Here is a 22,192-nt window from a genome sequence, read left to right on the forward strand (position 1 = left end):
TTGGCTCTTATCTGACCCATTGACCTATATCAATGGGACCCGATGCGAACTTATGTTCTGCGATGCACGTGCAGAAAAGTAGAGGCGTGGCTTCTGGTAGATTGGCAGAGGCAGTGGGAGGAAGTGAGGCTGTTTAGGGCGGGACATTGAGACGTTTCTCAGAAACTCCAGATATCAGCTTTAATATAATTTCAAGTTCTGTCAAAAGATTGTTTAGTACTCGAAGTTAAGGTCTAGTAATATACTCTGTCAGCTCCCATGACAGATCACCATGTGATATTAGTCACTTAGAATCTGCCTTCATGAACTTTTCTAGTGGCATTTTCCTCCCCGGAATCACTAGAATCACCATTCACACTCATTTCATTGACCAAAAAAACACTAAAATTATTCAGGAACTACTTATTTTGAAAGAATGTGCAACTCTCTTGTTATTTGGTAATATATAAACTTCAGTTGTTGCTGTCAACATTACTAGTACAGGTTCACTTAATCACTAAACAGTATTTATGACCAATAAACCCAGTTTGTCAAACCATCTCAACAAAGGCCACCTATTAAAATGATTACAATAATGTCAAACTACAATGCATTGGTGATGCACGGTGTCACTTCTGTCAGTATGAGAGCAAATTTTAGAAAGAAAAACCAAAAAAGGAAGGAAAAAAAAAAAAAAAAATCTAACCAATGGAACAAAAGCTAATCTACAAGAAAGCTTCAACCACTTAGCTTTACAGAGAGAACTTAACACCCCCCCATCATTTCTAAAATTGTCCTGAAAGTGGCAAGTAGGAAACCAAAAAGAGTATTTCTCATGCTAATTGTGGTGAGTAGATACCTACATGTCTACACGCCTAAAGACTGTTTTCTTGAAAGCAGAAGTAAGACATCTGCAGCGTATTATAACTTTCCAAACCAAAAGAGAAGTGGACACTGCAGGCGGTTGATGCTTTTCTGTGGTTTTCAAGGCCGAGTGTGTGTCTTTGTGTGAAATGTTAGAAACATAGCTCTGCTACACAGTTCATTAGTGTTAAGATTTGATTAAATAAAGGTGGAATGGTATAAGGAAAGTAGGGTGGTGGTGTGTTTCATTGACAATTGTTGCAGTTCTTGATCTGGGTGGTAAAGCTTTGAGCCTCTGACTGACTTTGGGGGTCAGATTAGTTCTTCCCATTGATATTTTGATAATCTTACACAATTAATGCTGTTGTAGTTTGATGCTCAACAGCTTTTATTGCCATGGCTTCCTGTCGTCCAAAACCACCAATTGCACAGCAAAAAACCCCCAATGTTTCTGGATATTCACAGATGATTTAAAATATTTTTCTGTTAAAAACATGAAGCTTTTGACAACTTAGACATTAAGTTTTTTCACCAGAGCTTTCGAGACTTCTAAAGATACAGTTGTTTAAAGTAAAAGGGGAACGATGGAACTGTGATGAATTCAGTTCCTGTATACAGTATTTTTCGGATTATAAGGCGCACCATCAATGAATGGGTCTGATCGGGTCTATTTTCATACATAAGGCACACCGGACTATAAGGCGCACTGGTTTGTTGTTATTGTTGTTATTATTATTATTATTACAAAACAAAATAGTCAGATAAGGCAAACTTTATTCAACTCATTAACAATAACTCTCAACATTGTTCAGGTTTAACACCTAAAATATAGAACATTACACTCACTTTTACAGTTCAGTATGTTGAAGCACAGTACTGGTACATATCACTCCATGAGGCGCCTGACTACCTTAGTGACTCATTGCAGTCGAATACAGCGAAGCAGGCATCCTGTGGTTTGCACTGTTAATCTATTTATAGGTTCTGATTCTAATCCGTGTCTCAGAGCCTGAACCAGTTAATTTATTCATTTGTGCATTCAGGCCGATTCAGTCTTGGGTTTTGCATCATCACCGTATAGCATGAGGAACCAGTAGAATTTAAACATCACTTAAAACACTCATTCTGAGTTTTACTCATTTCCTCCTGTAATATTATAGTGTGGGTCTCAGTATGAGCCCCAACCTTCGGTGTGCCATGATCCACTATTGTACCAGACCAAGTTTTTTGCGGAGGTGGCAATTTTCCGAAAATAAAATAACCACAACTAATGCTGAACGATTAACCTTAATCGCATCGATATTTAGGTTTTCACTGCTGCGATAACCTAACCTCACATGCTGAGGTTTTTTCTTCCGTCTCCATCATTTGAGTGATATATATGTTCACCAATCAGAATTGCAGAGAACCGCCTTCCTGGGCTGCTGGCCAATCAGAGATGGTTACAGGACACACGCTTGTAGGCGCTGCAGCGAATCTCTGAGTGCGCTAACAACTACACTAGGGTCCTATAAAATCCATGTTAATGGAATCACGGAATCAACCAATGAAGACGGAATCTACCGTTGAACGTGGAAATGGACAGAATCGTGTTGAAACGCCGTCATCGTGAGGTAAAGGAGGTTTTTTTATGCGGAAATGTCCTCCCCACTCTCATCCGGGCTGCTTCAAACACCACCTAAACCACCTTAAAAAAAAACTATGCAAATCACCACTGACTCCTAAATCGGAGCCGACCAGTGCCCGCTTAACTTTAACGTGTCTGTTAAACTATGTCCGTTTCTCGTGTAGCGCTGCTGCGCTCCGTGAAAACATGATCAGCTTTAATCAGTTTCACCTGCTCAGAGCGTTTAAACAACATCTCATCAGAGCTACAGAAGATCTGTGGGAAAAGTTATTCTGTTGTTGTGGAGGAAACCATTCATGCTAGGTTTGTAGAGTCTGAAACATCGTAGGTTATTGATAACTTCTAATACTTTCAAATATTCTGGCCCCTAGTGGTGAAATAACTGATCCTTGTGTCCATTTATTTTTGTTTAATCGTTACGGTCTGGAATGATGTCATCAGGATCATTTAAATCAGGTTAATTTAAATTAAGTTGATCAAAACTTAATCAATATACCTGATCAGAATCAGTAAACCATTGAGGGGTAATTGGGTGACATTAATGTTGCTGTCATACGTCTTTATATGACATGAATAATTAAAAAAGAGCAGTCAGAATAATCCATGTCAGTACAACTTCTTTTTAATTGTATCATACTCATTATTTTAAATTGCATTTTCATTTTTGACATCCATTTTTGTTTAGTTATAGTGTTCTTTTACTTATATCTTCCTTTTAATTTAGTTACTTTATTTTTGACATACAGTACATTTTTGTTTAATTAATTAATTAATTAATTAATTAATTAATTAAACATAGAATTTGGAAAAAAAATACAATGCATATATTATGCATTTACATGTATAAATCATTTTTTAAAATTGTAAATCGCAATATCTGTCAGAAAAGTCGCAATTAGTTTTTTTGTCAAAATTGTGCAGCGCTAACCAGAACATAAATAAATGTTTTTTTTTTCTGTTCTTCTCTGGGGATGAATGATCTTACAGTACGGAAGAGGTGCAAGCATGGCTACGGGCAGTAAATTGTTAAACTATTTTCATATTTGTTAAAAGATAAAAACAACAGTCAACTAATTTGTTTAAAAGAACATATTCAAATACCTGAAGATGAAATACTGTCCTGTGACCAGTTTAGCTTCAAACATGCCTTTTAAGGGTCACACCCTTGTAGATCTTGAAAGTTCTGATATGCTCATAAGTGTCATTTCCTTTTTTACAAACCACAGCTTCACACATCATTTTTCATCTTGTGTTGACAGTGCACAGCTGGATTTCACTCTCACAAAGTCTTCTTAATGCTGTGGCAGTGATATCAGAGAGCCATGCTGGAGCCTCCAGAACCCAGCCCAGACCTTGCAGATTGGCTGTCCACACTCCGTCTAACCCAGTATGTTTTCCATTTCCACAATGGAGGCTATACATGCTTGGAGGACTGCAAAGGTCTTACAGAGCAGTGCCTCCTTGAACTCAAAATCTTGCCCACAGGCCACCGTAGGCGGATTCTGCGAAGTTTAGAAGCTCTCGGGCTCCAGCCACAAAGTGAGGAGGAAGATGGAGATGTGAAGGAAGGTGTAGAAAGTAGGAGTAGCCGAAATAAGCTTGTGACACAAGGAAAAAGATGGGTATCATGTCGGCATCCTAAACCAAATGACAGGAAGGAGTATGATCTGGGAGGAAGTCAGACTTTACCTCCAAGAGCAAGACTGGGTGCTGAACTTGAAGACGACTACCTCTCAAACCCTCAAACGACACCTCGGGACTCCCAGAATATTCAAACGTCCATCACGCATTACTCCTTACCTGCATCTGTGCATTCCAGTAGCATCAGTGAGTCTCTGTCTGATGCTGAAACACCCTCAGATTTGGAAACTTCCCTTGAAGACCCAGTGGTCCCTAGTATCAGCCCTGTCCTTAGTCCTGCTGAAGTCCTACTTCCACTGAAGTCAGAGGACAATGATGGCTTTCCTTGCGAAATGGTGGAAAACTCTCTTTATGATGCCATTTCCAGCTTCAAGAGTCGCGCTGGTCCTCGGTCAACACGCTCCTACCGACTAAGACACAGACCAGTACCGGAAATCCCAAATCAGTCTGTAGCACAACTTCAAGACAGGTATGGCATTTAAGTTAAAATGATTGTTTAACATTCTGTTCATGTGCTTAAGTGACTTAAAAAAAAAATCAAAAAAATGTCCACTTCTAGAGGAAAGCATGAACATTTGTACATGGAGGTTTTTGAGTATGCTGAATCCATTTTTAATGGGATCCACACTGGCAAACCAACGGTTCCTACTGAAAATCAAGAAATCCAAGATGACCACTATCGATATTTCAAATTTGGATATTTAGTCATAACTTTAGTATTTTTTACATAGAGACATGATCTCTGTGGGAAATTATAGGTTTTCAGGGTCAAGGAATTCACTAACATATCTTAAAATCGTGTAAATTGTGCTCAAGCAGGATCCAAGATGGCCACCATCTGTATTGCGAATTGAATGAGCTGATGTTGTAAAGCACTTTGAGACTACTTCAGTGTGAGAATAAAGTGCTTTATCAATCAAGTCCATTTTCTATATAACTTCAATATTGTTCCCACTCAGAATTCAGAATGAAAAAGGAAGGAGTGAAATTGGGTTGCATCAAGTTGAATAAAAATGTGTAACATACAATAAATTCGCAGTCATCAGCACATATTAAAATATAGAAAAAATACCACAGAGAAGCCAGATCTAGCAACATAATGGTATAGTTGTTTACAATTTGGTATCACAACAAGAAGACTCTGGGTTTGCATTTTGGGCCAGACCTGTAGACCTTTCCTCCTCCCAGACCCCTTACTTTAGCTACCTTGGGTAGTTAGGCTAGCCAGTTATCTAATCCTTTACCTTTTCAGATAAGGAATATAGGTTTTCTAAAAGGACAATCCATGCAAATTTGTTAAAACCTTCAAGATGTTGGCCCATACCAACTATCTTGCCATTACAAAATCAAATCACTTATTAATTTTTGTCTAAATTTGTCCATTAAGAAAGGGAATTTCTCCATCCTTTTTCAGAGCTGATGAAAACTAAAAAACTCAACCAACTAAGTATTTTGTCAAACATGTTGGACTGATGCTATAAATGTTTTTTTCTTTCTTTCACAGGACTGTACCACTGCTGCAAGCCAGCATTTCTTCAGCTGAAGTTCCTACAGATGCAAAGGGCACACAGAAAGGTACATACTGCCTTTTAGCAGCATCCACTTTGTCTCGCCCATGAATATTTCATTTGACAGTGGACTTGGCAGTGTGCTTATATGCACGGATAAAAGGAGGGAACGGACAAGGGTGTTCAATGGCTGTGCTGTGGTTTTCTACAAATGGAATACATACTCAAATCTAGCCCTAAATCGAGACCTTGCTTGGTGTGTTTTCATGCACTGTTCATGCTAACTTTGCTCACAGCACATGGTCTTTTACTCTTATGAGATCAAAAAGTGTCTCCGTGGATTTTTTATGAACATATGATAAATCTCTCCATTATTTCAGACTAATTTTACCCAAAATGTGGCACCACAACTCAAATTTAGAGATGTTGTAAAACATTTCTCTTTCTTCTTGTTTTAGTCATGATTTAGTCATCAGTATTTTGCTAGATTTAGACTAGTTCAAGACTAACATAATTAAATTATCCCATATAGCCTTATGTTTTACTTCCCACATTCAGATTTCTTCTTATAGGCTTGTTTAATTTTATGTCCCACAATTTAACACTACAGTAGCTTGCCCTTCCCTTAAAAGTTTGCATCGATTTTCGAATTAGTTTTTGGGCTAAAATGGCAATCATTTCTTGTAGTTTGTCGCTGTAGTTTCTTTTTTTCTTAATTTTGTCAAGTAAAATGTATTTTTGAAATGAACTTCTGTATATAAAAGTAATTAGCCAATTAAATTCATGCGGTAACATACAATTGGTGCAAACATTTCAAGAGTGAAATATAATCTTTTAAAATCAGATAAATGGAATGATATTTTTTGGGTGTGACATTCATTACCCAGTTATTAATAATTTCCTGTAAAAATGAATGAACATTTACAGATTCTCTTTTGCATGGCAAAAAAGTATATAATCAATTCAGATTTGAACAAACATGACTAAAGATGTGTTTTAAACCAATTAAAATGTAATTTTTTTTAATGAGGATTTTATTTAGCAGCTGTATTTTAGCTGTGGAACATAAACAGATTAACAAGCATTCCAGTTTTGTATTACTGAAGTATCCACCCCTGGAATATCCAGTATTTTTGTTCCTTTTCCCTTCACAAAACTGTGTTAATGTTCTGTCTTGAAAATTGATGCAGTGCTCATCTGAAATGTGCTGCTAATACCAGGGTCCCCCCAAAAATATATCATGCTCAGGTATGAAAAGAAAGAAAAGTTGAATAATGCACTTCCTTCTTGGCTTTACCTGACAGCTACAATAAAGAAAGTGTCAAAAATTATACATTATTCACCGACTTATTTAAATTCAGTCCTCGGCAGTAGTGTGTCCCCTATTCGGGGTTGGTTTGTCACAAAGAAGTGATAATAACAAAGTGACCTGTAACTCCCGAACTTAAAAGACAAGGGAGTACATTCAGAGCAAAATCAATCTCCTCACAAGCTCCGAGCTGATGGCTGTGTCTGTGCCGCATCCCACACTGTGTCTTGACAGAGTGTGGCTACAAGCAGATAAAGACGCTGCTGCTGCTGCTGAGAAAAACAAAAAAAGGCTAAAGGAGTGCTAGAGAATGAGCAATGGGGAAAAAAAGAGTAGAGGAGTCAGACAGGAATAGAGTACAGTTGCACACAGGGATGTCTGAGAGACTCTGGAGTGGCCTGAAGGTCGGCTGATAGATGATGATAGACGGTCACTGTCCACCCACTGATTCCAAACGCCGTCCATCGATCGTTTCACTGCATTCCATCATCAAGGAAACCGACCTCTTCATCAAGCCCTCATGTAACCCCTCTGCACTTCAGTAATGATCTTGGAAGTGTGCGTCAGTACAGCCTAAAATATACTTCATTCAATTTGGTACAAGTGCCAGAATGAAAGTCTTCCTACTTGCCCGTCCAATTCTTCCATGTGACAACTTATAGGTTTTCAAGGGCAAGGAATTCAATAACATACCTTAAAATACCGTAAGTTGTGCTCAGAGCAGGATACAAGGTGGCCGTCATCCGTATTGCGAATTTCAATCTTACCGTAATCTTGGTTCTGTTTGACATAGAAACATGATCTTTGTGGTAAAATGCAGGTTTTTGGGGAGATAAATTGTGATGAAATGGCTTAAAATATTATCTCTTGCATCGAGAGCAAGATCCAATATGGCCACCATCTGTTTGACGAAATTCGACAACCCTCTATAACTTCAAGATTGTTCCCACTCAGAATTCAGAATGAAAATGGAAGGAGTGAAATTGTGATGCATCAAGTTGAATACAAATTTGAAACATTGATTTATTTCTCAGTCATCTGTATGAATCAAAATGTGGAAAAATACCACAGAGAGGCCAGATCTAGCAACACAATGGCGTAGTGGTTTACAATTTGGTACAAGTGCCAGAATGAAAGTCTTCCTACTTGCACATCCAATCCTTCCATGTGGCAACTTAGGTTTTCAAGGGCAATTAATTAAATAACATCTTAAAATACTGTAAATTGTGATCAGAGCAGGATCCAAGATGGCCGTCATCCGTATTGCGAATTTCAATCTTACCCTTAACTTTGGTTGTTTGACATAGAAACATGATCTTTGTGGTAAAATGTAGGTTTTTGGGGACATAGATTGTGATGAAATGGCTTAAAATATTATATCTAGCATTTAGAGCAAGATCCAATATGGCCACCAACTGTTTGACAAAATTCGAAAACCCTCTATAACTTCAAGATTGTTCCCACTCAGAATTCAAAATGAAAATCAAAAGAGTGAAATTGTGATGCATCAAGTTGAATACAAATTTGAAACATTGGTTTATTTCTCAGTCATCTGCACATATCAAAATGTGGAACAATACCACAGAGAGGCCAGATCTAGCAACACAATGGTGTAGTGGTTTACAATTTAGTACAAGTACCTGAATGAAAGTCTTCCTACTTGCTTGTCCATCCTTCTACAGTATGTCGCTGCTACTTGTCTTGCGGCTCCTTCTCTTGTCCAAAGGTGTTTCAATCTGCGTACACCGGTGACCGCGTTCGTGTTGCGCCCTTCGTCAATGCCTGTGCGTGTCCACCCCTGTGGCGTCATGATCTGGAACCTACAATCCATAGGAGAGGGTGGTGTCATTTTTCACAGTGACAGGCACTGGCCCACGTAGGGTGGCCCTGGGTCCCCCAGACTAATAGTGTCTGGCCAGATTGGCTCTTCTTCTTTGTTTCCACCACCCTCGGTCTCCTGACTGAGACAGACAGAGAAATGGCTCTGGCCGAGGCGCACTGATGAGCAGCACACTCTCAATTGGGTGGCTTAAAGCAGGAGTTCTCAACCTTGGGGTCACAAGACACTGGAAGGGGATTGCCAGATGCCTTCAAAAAACTAAGTACATTGTATTATATATTTTTTTAACAATTTGAGCCCATTTTTGCTCATTTCTAACTTTTTTTCTGCAACTCCACCAAATTTGCCACATTTTAACCTTTTTTCATCACTTTTTCTTGCCATATTTTTACTCTTTTCAATGCATTTTGCTACATTACTCCCATTTCTGCCACTTTTCCCACCTAATGTAGCATATGTTGACCCGTTATTGTCACTTTTAACCTCTTTTCCCCTTTATTCATGCTTATCTTTGCCAATGTATTCACATTCACTATTGGTCATGCTCAATATTGCCAGTTTAAACTAATTGTTCCAATATTGACACTGTGAACCCTTTTTACCACTTTTTCTGTCCATTTTCGACCGCTCTATTTTGGAACTTTTTACATATTTCTGTGTTGTTAAAACCCCATTTCACCACCTTTTCCACCACTATTTGTCAATTTTAACCCATTTTTATTTCTGATTAAAACAATGACTTACAACTTTAAGATGACTAAATACTATGGCCCAAATAATAATACATTTCCTGGCTAAAAGTGGAGAAATTCAGGTTAAGAAATATATGTGGTTATCACAGATTGTTAGAACAATGGACCATCATTTTGCTGACTTTGAATGGGCCCCAAAAAGCTCCTTATAGATGGCCCTGTCTCCACATGACTGTTCTTCAATGTTCATGTCTGTGTTCAACTACCTTCAGGTACAGTGGGGGTCCACAGTCTCTGGCGCCTTAATTTTGGGAGCCCCGTCCTGAAAAGGTTGAGAACCACTGGCTTAAACAACATACTTAATTCATTTATCAAATCTTGCGTATTTATAGCCTGAGCAACGGTTCAATGGGAGCTGTCCTGTTAAAATATTCCCATTTCCACTCCAACCATTAAGAACACTGTTTTGTCTGGTTTCAGATACTCTCAACAGAACCCTGACATCTATTGCACCCTACGGAGAAACGTTACTCTACAACAACGCTGAAAGTAGTGTGGTAAGAAACACACACAGATGCACACCCAACAACTGAAGAATACGTAGCAATTGCCTCCAAATTAGAATGAATTTCCCCAGATCTTCATTACCATCATTGACGTTCAAACTCTACAACAAACAACTTGCCTCTCAGGGGTTGTCACCATGGACCTATGGTGGAATTGAAAATGCCGCTTGTTTCAGTTTGCCCCCAGAGGTTAATAGAAATGTCACCTCGCCACTAAAGTTAACATAGTTTAGTGCAGCAATGCGATAACAGTGTCTGACTGAAAGATGGACACTTCCTTCTCATCTGATGCTAATCTCCTCTTGTGCTCTGTAGAACCATGGTGGTAAAGATTGGCTGCAGAAGGACATTAAAGACAAGAAGAAGGAGAAGAAGCAACGGTAGTGTATTGTAGTATAGGGATATAAGTGTGCTTCAACGTTGGATTTAAAAAAAAAAAGAAGCAAAATGGACTGTATTTATTTTGTTCTAAAGATGTCACAATATTATTTTCAACATCCTGAAGAGAAGCTGTGTACCATAGATATGGTCGGTCACATTTGAACAAAAATGGCTTCTTTTCACTCTTATCAACAAGGTATTTTTGGCTACAGGCCCATACAGCCAACCACAGAGGCTGTATTTATAATTTTAAAGGCACATCATGAGGGAGTTTTTTATTTAACAGGGTCATGGTAGTAATGTTTACTAAAGTGCAACTGTAGTTTGAAGTATTTTGTTGAGATTTGACATGAAACCTCAAATTATCTCAGCAATGCTACATTAATGTGCTTCAGTGGCCTTTAACTGTTCTTTCCACTATTTGATCAACAAGTTCTTGCTTGAACTTGAACAGAAAAGGCGTCGCTCGAGCTCTACTTGTTACAACTGATAACTATTTAACATAAATATTGAATAGATAAGATGCAAAAACTAAAATACAATGTAAAAGGTTGTTAAAAAACACCCAGTCCATACTATAAACTCTCCAACGAACAATCTAAGCCACATGTCTCAAACGCGAGGCCCGGGGGCCAAATCCGGCCCTTTACAGCACCAAATCTGGCCTGCGGGATAAAGTTAAAATCATTGTGTAAAAATACCAAGTAATTCAGTTGTAGATATCTCAGCCCTTCCAAATACATGAATTCAATGAACATCCACAGTATTTGCCAGGGCGCATAGTTTTCTTGGAATAACTTGGAATAAGATCAATCAACAACACTACTTCATACCAAATACATTTGTTTTTAGCAGAAAAAAACATGGTTTTTGAGGGTCTAGTTGTTCTTTGTACACACATCGCAAGTATCACAAGTGTGTTTAAGTTAATATCAAGGACAGTGTTTTTCACTGACCTAGTCATATTATTCTGGGCTGGTTATTTTTCAAACAACTGTTGGCTTTTTTGTGATTTTTCTTTTTGTATACAAAGAGGCAAAAATATGTTACTTGTCTGTTTAAGCTAATGTTTACTACTGCCAGCAACAGGCCTGTTGCTAAAGCTAGTCTTACCAACAGCTAGCTACTGCCACTGCAGATTCTTTTGCAGAGTTTAATGTTGATAAAAACCAGGCTTGTGCAACTTATAAGTATCTATACAGGTACATCTAAAAAAAAAAAAAAAAAACTTAAAATATCATGAAAAAGTTCTATATTTTGTGTCACTTGGTTCAGAAAGTGAAACTCACATGTGATATAGACTCATGACACATACAGTGAAATATTTCAAGCCTTTATTTTTTTAAATTTAGATGATTAAGACATACAGATAATGAAAACCCAAAATTGTCTCAGAAAATTGTAATATTACATAAGATCAATAATAAAAAAGGACATTTTAAACAGAAATATCAGACTTCTGAAAAGTATTTTAATTTCTACGCGCTCAATACTTGGTTGGGCCTTATTTTGCACGGAGGCTTTAATAATAGCCTTCAGGTCGTCTGCATTGTTGGGTCTGGTGTCTCTCATCTTCCTCTTGACAATACTCGAAAGATTCTATACGGCAGGCGTGTCCAACTCATTTTAGTTTGACCTGAAGGGCCATAGATTTTAGGTGGGGGGAAAAAGAACAACTTCAACATTGTTGTGCCCTAGTTTTCAATATCAGTTCAATTCACTTTGAAAATTCTAACAATTTTTGTGTATTTTAAAGGAATTTTCTGGAATTGTTTGTGAGAAATTGCACGTAAAAATGACTGCATTCATGTGATATAAACAAAGGAAAATGCAAGCCCCTAAAAATATTGTGGAGTTGGTGAATTTGAGATATCTACATCTGGATTATTTGGTCATTTACACAATAATTCATGTTTTCTCTGTCATTTTTACTTTCACCTGTCCGACCCAATTGGATGTTCTAAAGGGCCACATTTGGCCCCCGGGCCTTTAGTTTGACACTTACTCCATGGGTTCAGGTCAGGCCAGTTTGCTGGCCAATCAAGCACAGTATATTGAACCTTTTCATGATATTCAATTTTTTTAGATGTACAATTTCATTAGCTGAGAGCTAGTTTTGATGGCTTAAACACTTACTTGTAAAAAAAAAAAAAGGATGAAAACTATTTGGATTGCTCACTGCTATAGATTCTTTCACATTAGCACAATGGGTCTGTATGGTGTTCTCATTACTGTAAAACGACTTAGATAGATAATATTAGGATAGTACTTAAGTATAATATTACCCTTTAATGAATTATTCAATTTCTTCTGCTTGAGTAACGATTTAGCTTCAACAAAGTTGCACAAAGTTTTCAATTGCAATTCTTTTACCAAATGAAAGTTAGTTCAACTTTAATGACATCACAGTTTGCAATGCCAAATGAAATAACAATATCTAAGGTGAAGTTGACGATTTTCTTGCTTAAAAAATCAGAGTAATAGTTTAAACACTTTGTTTCATATCCTCTCACAGAAAAAAGTCACAGAAAGAGAAGAAAATAAAGACTTTGCCTGTTTTAAATGTCCAAGACTCTTATGAAGATGAGTACTCGACAGTAGAGGAGTGTGCCAGGATTTTGCCATTGGCCTCTACAGACCCAAGCTTTTCTTCACTCCCTGACACGACTGTTCCTATGGGTCCAGTGGCCTCTGGTCCAAAAGGGGGGTCCTTGAATATAGTAGAGTGTGACCTCTACTCTGAAGCTACGGACGCCATGGGGGTCGCCATGGAGATTTCTCCTTATGCCTGTTTCTACAGCGCACCGAAGCACCAGGTGCTGAAAGTAGGCTGGCTGGAAAAGCTGTCACCACAAGGGTAGGTTCTGACTTTTGTGTGGCTGCAGTGTCATCCTTAAAGGGGTGGTATTATGAAAAAATCACTTTGTAATGGTTTTGTTTCCTCCCTCCCTTGCTACTTCACATTTTGTAAAAAGTCAGCTCCAAACGGGCAAGTTGGATTTTTGCCCCCTTATGACTCATAAGGGGGAAACTCCTCCCTCTGACAAATCTCACTTATCCTACCCTACATTAGAATGTGAGCTCCTTTTTCTCAAACTACCTCACAGGTAAAACAAACATGGTGAAGGCAGGTCATCGTCACAAAAGTTGCGCTGTTTTGGGCTGCATTGAACAACAGACAAATATATTTTTACTCCCCTCATCAGAGCCTCTCAGGATCCAGTGGCTGGATTTTATCTTTGCTGGTCATTTATCAAGCAAAATAGAAATAAAGTCCGAAATGCCAGCAGAAATGTTTGGTACCCCCCGAGTCTGAATATGTAAATTCTGAATTGCATCCGCTAGTGCTGAAACTCCCAATTTTCAGGCCAAAAAAAAGTGTTCATTTTGGTCAAATAGTGGCATCAGCAGACAGGTTTTATTCCCGAGAACGAATATGTGCTCGGTTTTTGGCAAGAGTCCAAATCGTTGTTCAGAGGCCCATCGACGAGACCAGGGGCATCTCTGGTGCCCCTTTGGCTGGGTAGGGTGCCCCATCCCTGGGTAGAGTCCTGGCTCGCAGGACCTGGACGTCTCTCACATTGATTTTCCAAAAGTCCTCGGATCAGGCCGGAAAATAAACCTGAAATACTATGTTGTTGGGGTTCTTAAAACAATTGGAGATTTGGTAAAACAGAGAATAATACTGCATTATTAATAACAAAGGCTTCAGGAACCGATTTTGTCAAGTTACATTTGGCAAACTTTCAACATTGAACTCCAGTGGTGCATGTTTTCGTGCTACCTGTTGTTATGTTACTCTCTTCAAACCTGTCACTATTTGTCTTTTCTTCCCTCCTCATTAAATGATTTGCATAAGTTTGACAAGCTGCCCTCCCGCTGCCTGTGAAATATTCAACCTGAAAGAAGCCATTTGTTTTGATTATACTAATTGACAGCTGTTGATACGACTCTTGACATTAATGAGTCAATGGCACTCTTGATGATGTATGAGTACCTGTGCAGAACAGATGACTCGTTTATGATCTTCATGACCGCTTGGGTTTATTACAGTCTAGCTCATACCTCTCTCCCTATTGTCTTATGTTGGCTAAATATAGAAATGTCTATTTTAATTTAATCACTTTTCTTCGCAGAAATTGTGTTTTCCAAAGGAGATGGGTGAGGTTCGACGGTCAGAGTTTTGCCTACTACAACAGTGACAAGGTAGGTTGGAGAAACCCCCCTTCATTTACCCTAACAGCTTGAAAAGCCTCAAACATCTTCACGCAGTGTTAAAACTTCCCTTCAAGCACTATTTTTTTTTTCTGGTTGTGGCAGAGCCAAGTGCTTAAGTGTCCCTTCTTTTTTCCTCCACCTTCTCATAGTCATTATCATTAGCTTGGCCGAGTAGAGAATGGGTCCAAGGACAGAGCAACATTATGCCATGCGTGACGGGCCAGCTCTCTCTGTGCCCATCCAGCTGTACAGTAAAGTACGTTGGCACTTGACCAGTTCTCAGGGAGCCGTAAAGGAAGAGGGAATGGGAGGAGGTGTGGGGAAGGAGACTTGCCTTTTGTTTTGCTTCTCTCAGCATAACTGTATCCTTGTAACTTTTGTTATTTTTGCTTCTGTTTTGAAACCTATTTTTTTAGTTTTAGCGGCATCTGACAATAAAGTGGAATGCAATTCTAAGGGGTCAGTAGTTTTGTCCCATCAAACTCTACATTGAAACAATGCATTTGTGGTTCCCCCTGCCTAAATTTGGGATATTTAACAGACTAACCAACAGACTGGCCAGTAGCCAACCAAGATAAACAGCCAATACCTCTGATTCAGATCACCCGACCAACCAAACAATTTAACAACTAACCGATTTAAACTGCTAATACCTTTAATCCCATTCGACTGACCGATCAACTAACCAGCCAACTTTAACCCATTTTTTAAACAGCCAATACCTTCAAAGAATTCCACCAACAAATAAACCCTCCATCCACCCAATCAACCAACTCAACTCACTGATTTAAACAGCTAATACCTTTAATCCTATTCGGCTGATTGATCGACTAACCAATTTAAACAGCCAATGCTTCTGATCCAGATCAACCAACCAACCAACCAACCAACCAACCAACCAACCAACCAATCAATCAATTTGACAACTAACTCTTTTTTCAAACAGCTAATAGCTTTAATACAATTCAACCAACCACACAACCAATGAACCAACCAACCAACCAACCAACCAACCATCCAATCAACCAACTTGACAACTAACTGATTTAAACAGCTAATACCATTAATCCCATTCGACTGACCGATCGGTCAACCAACTTAAACCACCAAAACTTCTAATCAAAGTCAACCAGCTTACCACCCAATCAACTAACTTAACCACTCACTGATTCAAACAGTCAATACCTTCAATCAAACTCAACCAACCGACCAACTAAGTCAAAATTGTGCCACATTTCTGTTTGAATATTGGGTAATTTTTTATCATTAATTGTTACTTTGGAGGGTAACCTCTCAGATCTGTGGTGTTCGTGAATCCACTAAACTGTTCTTATACTTTGAGAATTTGAAACATTGAACACATTTTAAGTGGTCCTCTTTCAATACCTTATTATAACCAGCATGATATGAGTTTGATTAATGTACACATACACCTTTTGAGCAGAAACTCTTATTAGAAATAATATTTGAACAGTTTATTATCTTCTTTTCTTAACTCAAATCAAACAGGCTGATGACCTCTGGATATGCTTTGCAGTGAGAACCAATGAGTGTCATTGAGTGTGTGTGTGTGTGTGTGTGTGTGTGTGTGTGTGTGTGTGTGTGTGTGTGTGTGTGTGTGTGTGTGTGTGTGTGTGTGTGTGTGTGTGTGTGTGTGTGTGTGTGTGTGTGTGTGTGTGTGTGTGTGTGTGTGTGTGTGTGTGTGTGTGTGTGTGTGTGTGTGAGCGGTGACCTCATGCCACCCTCGCTGGGGCGGCTTGTTTTTGCTGCAGCAGCACTGCACAACATCACAATCAATGATGTGGGACCTGTTTGATGCCTGATCGTTAATCACTTACTAATTATAGCTCTCGGTGCTTTCATTCTTCCCCCACCCGTGTTCTCTCTCTGTTGCATTCATTGCTTTATCTATCATGACATTTTTTTGTAGACAGCAGAAGTGGGTGGGTGGGTGGGGGTAGGTTGCAATCTGAGGGAAGGCCATCAAGTCAGCACTTTGTACTGCCACTGTCGACACAGGCACAGCAGTCTGTGCACAGATGAAAGTGTGCTTTCATTTTGTCTTGGAGGAGGAATTATTATTGTAGGTCTATCTAAAATCTGAAGAAAAAAAATCCCAAATTCTGCCAATGTGGTGCTTTCACTCTGAAACAACAGAGGGTTTCATCATGTTTGGGTGAATGAAGAGGTTGAGCGCAATCTCCGTGCGAGTGGTGTTTGTGTGGCTCTGCATCAGTTCCACACAGAGAACGTAGCTGAGTGAGGGGAAGTTTGCAACCAAGTGTTGCTTCATATATCTCACAATTTACAGTTGTTCATGCATGACCTTTTACCTGATGTAACACTTATTCCTCTATCTTTTGGATCAGGTAGAGCAGTGGTTCTCAAACGTTTTGGCTCAATCACCCCCTTTCTCTTATTTCGGAATCCAAGTCCCCCCTTTGTCCGACTACAACATTTTGCCTAGAAAACGATTTAAAAACAACTCTAGAGCATAATGATGGAATTAATTCGTGACAACACACATTTTAAATAATCTCATTTTGTAAATGTGTGGAAAGAAACAGCATTAAGTACAATGGTTTCTCACCTTTTTTGGATCTTCACCCCATTTTTATATCAAGAATTTCTGGCGACCCCAAAGACGTTTTTTTCTAGAGTTAGTTTTGGACCATGTGTAAGCTCAGAAAAAAAATGTTTTTTTTTTTTTTTTTTTTTTGGGCTTTTTTTCATTTAAGATAGGGTTTTGTTTTAATTGAAAAACATAATAATAATTAAAAAAAAAAAAAAAAAATCAAAAATCTATTTTAGGGTCCTGATCCCAAGGTTAAAAAATAATAGATTTATTTCTATAGTTTTTTATCCTTTCTGGTCATCTCATGCCTGGACTCTCTCTCTCTCTCTCTCTCTCTCTCCCTGTAGTGCCATTGCGTACTCCTAGGGATACACGTACCCCCATTTGAGAAACACTAGTGTAGATGACTAATTTGTGTCCCTTTGAGCATAGAGGCTAAACATTAGCTGAATAAGTATCGGGCTGTGTTCAAAATTTCACACTCTGTACGACAAACTACAAACTCAATAAGTATATACTGTCTACTATATACTATAAATATGATTAGGATGAGGAGCGTTACCACTGAAGTATACTTCCAAGTTTCCCAAGATGCATTTCAAACCTACAATGACAAAAAACACGCACTGAGGCTAAATAAGTTGATTCTCCACCTTTGAAAGTTCTGAAAACATTTTAAGCTAGAAAGTGACCAAGTAGAATATCAACATGTTATTTGATCCAGAAAACCGACATTTTAGAGATTTTCGGAGACCCCTCCGTTGCGCTACTGACAAAACTTCAAAACAAGAGCCCTATTTACAAAAGTGTTAAAAAACTAATGGAAGACAAGAGGAGATGCTTTTGTTTTGAAAAGGGGATGTTTGACTTTGAGCTTCAAGCGGTCCCAGGACGATTTTACGTTCCGCTCGCAATGCGTCATGTGGCGGTTGAGTATGACTATTATACCCACTGTGGCCACTAAAAAATATCTTGATATAGTATACATCCGGGTATTTTTCGCGTATTCAATCTTTTCATACTATCTAATGTGAACGCACTACCTCCTCAATTTGCGTTATAAAACGCTGCCTTGGTGAGAAACACCAACTGTACATTTACTTCTTGGTTCCGTCTTCACTTTTAACTAGTATTATGAGACTAAAGGAAAGTTCGCTCAGACATTCTACACATAAATGCGTTTAGCTACGTAGTTTTATTCTCAATGCCAGAAAAGAATCCGCTTAGTAATTCTGTTGGTAAAATGAAAGCATGAATAGATAAGAATAGTGTTTTATTATGGTATCTACTTTGTCTCAATGAAGTAACTCTTGACCTAAAACCTGCACTAACTAGCTACAAATATTGATACAAGGTTCTCTTCTACCTTAAACACAAGAAAAAACAGACACATCCAATCCTTCCCATGTGGGTGATTTCCTAACCTTTCACCACCCCCCGAAAAAATCTCCTCCTCAGTTCCAAATCTAGTGAGATCCCATTTGCCCCAGACTGAGGTAATCGCAACTTGAAGGTCTCTATCCACTGTGATGTCATCACAGGGATAGAGCAGGTGGCGTGGGAGAGTAGCCAAATCCTCAGTCTCACTTGGGCCTCTCTGGAGCAGTCTTCCCAATAAGTCGGATTAGTTGCATCTTTCCTCTGGTTTCGTCAATCCCAAGTTTGACTCGGTGAGTTTCGGGGATTGTTTTGGAAAATAGTTTCCTGTGCTCTGATTTTTGACTTTGATTATTCTGATTGTGCATGAGGTAAAGATGGAGAATGGCTGAAAAGGAATGAACGGAAAGGTTATTTGTTAATGACCAACCGATTGAATATTGAACTGAACCTGAGACACTGCGACTGAATGCGTCACCACATTTGTTTGTATTTTAAACAAATAAGAGGTTAACTTTATTTTTTTGATTTTGAAATTTATAGTCTTTTTTTTTTTTTTTAAGAAGGCCCTGAGTTGTTTTTTCACTAAAATTTTGATATTTAATCAGCACTGATTTAGTTTCGCTGAGTTTTGTTAAGTTGTTTCAATTGGTTTCATATATATATATATATATATATATATATATATATATATATATATATATATATATATATATATATATATATAGGGGTGTGTAAAAATTGATTTCACGATATATCGTGATTTTTTGGGTACCAATTTTAAATAGATTTTTTAATTTAAAAAATCGATTTAAAAAAAAAAAAAAAAAAAAAGAATATATATATATATATATATTTTTTTTTTTGTGTATTTGTGCAATATTTCAGTGGTGGTTACGATGCTTTCAATTTGTTGCAATAGTTACTTGATGCACTTGATTTTATGATGGCAGTGTGTAATGTCTGCAATATTTATGTATGCACAGACATTTTATTTTCACATAATCTGTTCAGATCAGTGTTTAAACTGACACAACAGGAGAAATGATTTTTTCTTTTTTTTGTGCATTGTCAGTAACTCAGGGTGATTTATCCTTAATGTTCTCACTTACAGTTGTTACAATGCCGTCATTATGTTGTCATGGTAACTCTGAGACTTATGCACGGTAGTTTCAGTGAAAAGAAACTTGTTGCACTTTATTTTATGATGGCAGTGTGTAACACTGCATTTTCTTTTTTTCAGGGAAAATGTGCAAAAACACTAACAATAAATAATAAAAAGGATGTTTTGAAGCAAATAGTTTTGACTCAATTTGTCCTCTGAATGATCAATATCTTCTGATAAACATATACAGTAACTTGATTTTTCATCTGTATGTTTAATTTTGATATTAACTGGGTAGAATATCATGATATATTGTGATAATATCGTATCGTAATATGTATCATATTGCAACATCCTTGCCAATACTCACCCTAATATAAATATATATATATATGTGTGTTTAACTGTACGATAAGCTGGTAATAGGCTGCGTTCAGGTAATGGAAGACCATTTTTGATCAAAGGTTCTTACCTTAATTAAACTCGGTACTTTTTACTCGACCATTTTTTTTTTTTTTTTTCAAAATGAAAGTAAATTAAAACAAGTTAACAATGTTTTCAGCCATCACAGCACACTTTAAAGTTGCTGGGATTGGTTGAGTATTTAAAAACCTTGGTTGCAACCCAATGACGGGAGCGGTTGAATGAAAGCACTTTATTTTGTGATGTGTTTGTCGGAAAAGTGCTTTAGAAAACAAGTTTTGATTGATGTTGTTGTGTTGAGGTACATCAAAGGTCACACGTATCATTAGAACTCAGCAACAGTTGTGAATTAACCAAGCTCTAACTCTAATTCTGGATTTTTCATAACTGTGACGCAGGATGCTCTGTGGTCCTGTTTGTCCTCATAGTGAGGACACGTAGATTTATCAGCTTATTCCTCCACTTTTTTCCAGCATCCTTCACCTCAGAGTTTGGGTTTTATGATGCTTACCAAAGCACTTTTAAATCACTTTTATATTTTGGGGGGGGGGGTCAGTTTTTCTTCTCTCAGCACGCTGTAACTCAGTTTTCCTCAAGACAAGGTAAAGACCAGATGAAGTGTGACATTTACGATGTTAAAACGCAAAACACAGTAATTCAGTGTTTTGTGACAACTTTAAAGGCTTTAGTTTTGGTATCCATCTTCTGTTGCTCATTTTATTCAATTTAAGTGATTGTAGGACTCGACCCAGCCTCCAGAGGGAGCAACATTGTGTAAACTTCAGATCAGTGGCTCTCAATTCTTTTTTGGCTCAAGTACCCGTGTTCTCTTATTTCTGAATCCAAGTACCCCCTTGGCCTAAATACAACATTTGCTCGGAGTACTGTTAAAAAACAATGATAGAGCATAATAATGGAATGAATAAATGAGAGCAAACAATTTAAAGAATCTCATTTTGTAAATAAGTGGAATTAAACAGTATTTAGTGCCTCCTGAATTGAATTATTTCTATGTTTTTATAATTTCCAGTCATCTCCCACATGGTGTGGGACCAAGACTGATCCTTGTATTTTAATTTTTAACTAAAAATAATCATTGAAATCCCTATATTATTTAATGCTTTCATTCATTTATTTTCCATTACCAAGTACCCCCTGTAGTGCCATTGTGTACCCCTAAGGGTACATGTACCCCCGTTTGAGAAACGCTGCTTTCGATAATAACATTCCCCAAGCCAGGCCGTGATTTGTGGAATTTTTCTGTGATCTTACAGTATTCTTAATTTGTAAGTAGTTGGTATTTGTTAATATAAATACCAAGGCCACATAAATGATATATTTCAATGTGTATGAAGTGATAAATATAAAACAATTGAAAAAAAAAACCTTTACACCCAACTGCTCTCTGGAGGGTGTTATCTTATTATTTATTTTTTGTATCTATAGTTCTATTTTTGTTGTTGTTTTTTTTTAAGACTATTTTTCGTTTTTTTTTTTTAAATATACATAATATTTATTGTTTATTTTATAATAATATAATTTTTTATAAACAATATGATTCTATTTATAGTTTTTTGATTGGGTTATTGGTTCTTTTTTAAAATTTGTAATTATTAGATATAAGAAAATGTCAAATTTTCAGTGGAATTTACTGAGATGCAAAGGGAAACGACCAAAAATCTTGCCTTGGGCGCCAAATTGCTTAGTGGCCTAGAAAAGCTTTTTACCTGACACACATCTCTGTGTGCAGATGGTGTCATGAGCTTCTTCTTTAGTTTAATTATACATTTCTTACTTGGATGGCAGCACTTTCTTACCTTGAGAAGTTTCTCAGCTTCAAAAGATGATCTATTACTTTTTTGCCGGTGATGTTTACACCCATCTCAGCAAGTTATTTCCCATAAGGTCAGAGCAGACAAATCAATGAATGCATCTTGAACCCAAAAAGATAGAATTGAGCCACACTTGACTCCAAAAGCAAAGGCTTTGGACTGGACTGCAGAAAAGATTGGAGTTTGACTTTCTAAATGCTTGAAAATATAAGCCTTTGACCTTCTGTGCCATGAACAAGAAAGACTTTGCAAGAT

At 37.7% G+C, this 22,192-nt stretch overlaps 1 protein-coding gene across 1 annotated transcript in view; it reads left to right on the forward strand.

Moving 5' to 3' along the window:
* arap2 (ArfGAP with RhoGAP domain, ankyrin repeat and PH domain 2) overlaps positions 1–22,192 on the forward strand; it is a 168,139-nt gene that overhangs the window by 6,423 nt on the left and 139,524 nt on the right. The window contains exons 2-7 of the mRNA XM_028475240.1: positions 3,730–4,580; positions 5,616–5,686; positions 9,941–10,017; positions 10,342–10,406; positions 12,923–13,264; positions 14,544–14,613. Coding sequence (XP_028331041.1) covers positions 3,793–4,580; positions 5,616–5,686; positions 9,941–10,017; positions 10,342–10,406; positions 12,923–13,264; positions 14,544–14,613 — 1,413 coding nt within the window. The 5' untranslated portion in view covers positions 3,730–3,792. The remainder of the gene's footprint in view (positions 1–3,729; positions 4,581–5,615; positions 5,687–9,940; positions 10,018–10,341; positions 10,407–12,922; positions 13,265–14,543; positions 14,614–22,192) is intronic.

This window comes from Gouania willdenowi, chromosome 18 (assembly GCF_900634775.1).
Source record: "Gouania willdenowi chromosome 18, fGouWil2.1, whole genome shotgun sequence".
In the NCBI taxonomy this organism is placed as follows: Eukaryota; Metazoa; Chordata; class Actinopteri; order Blenniiformes; family Gobiesocidae; genus Gouania; species Gouania willdenowi.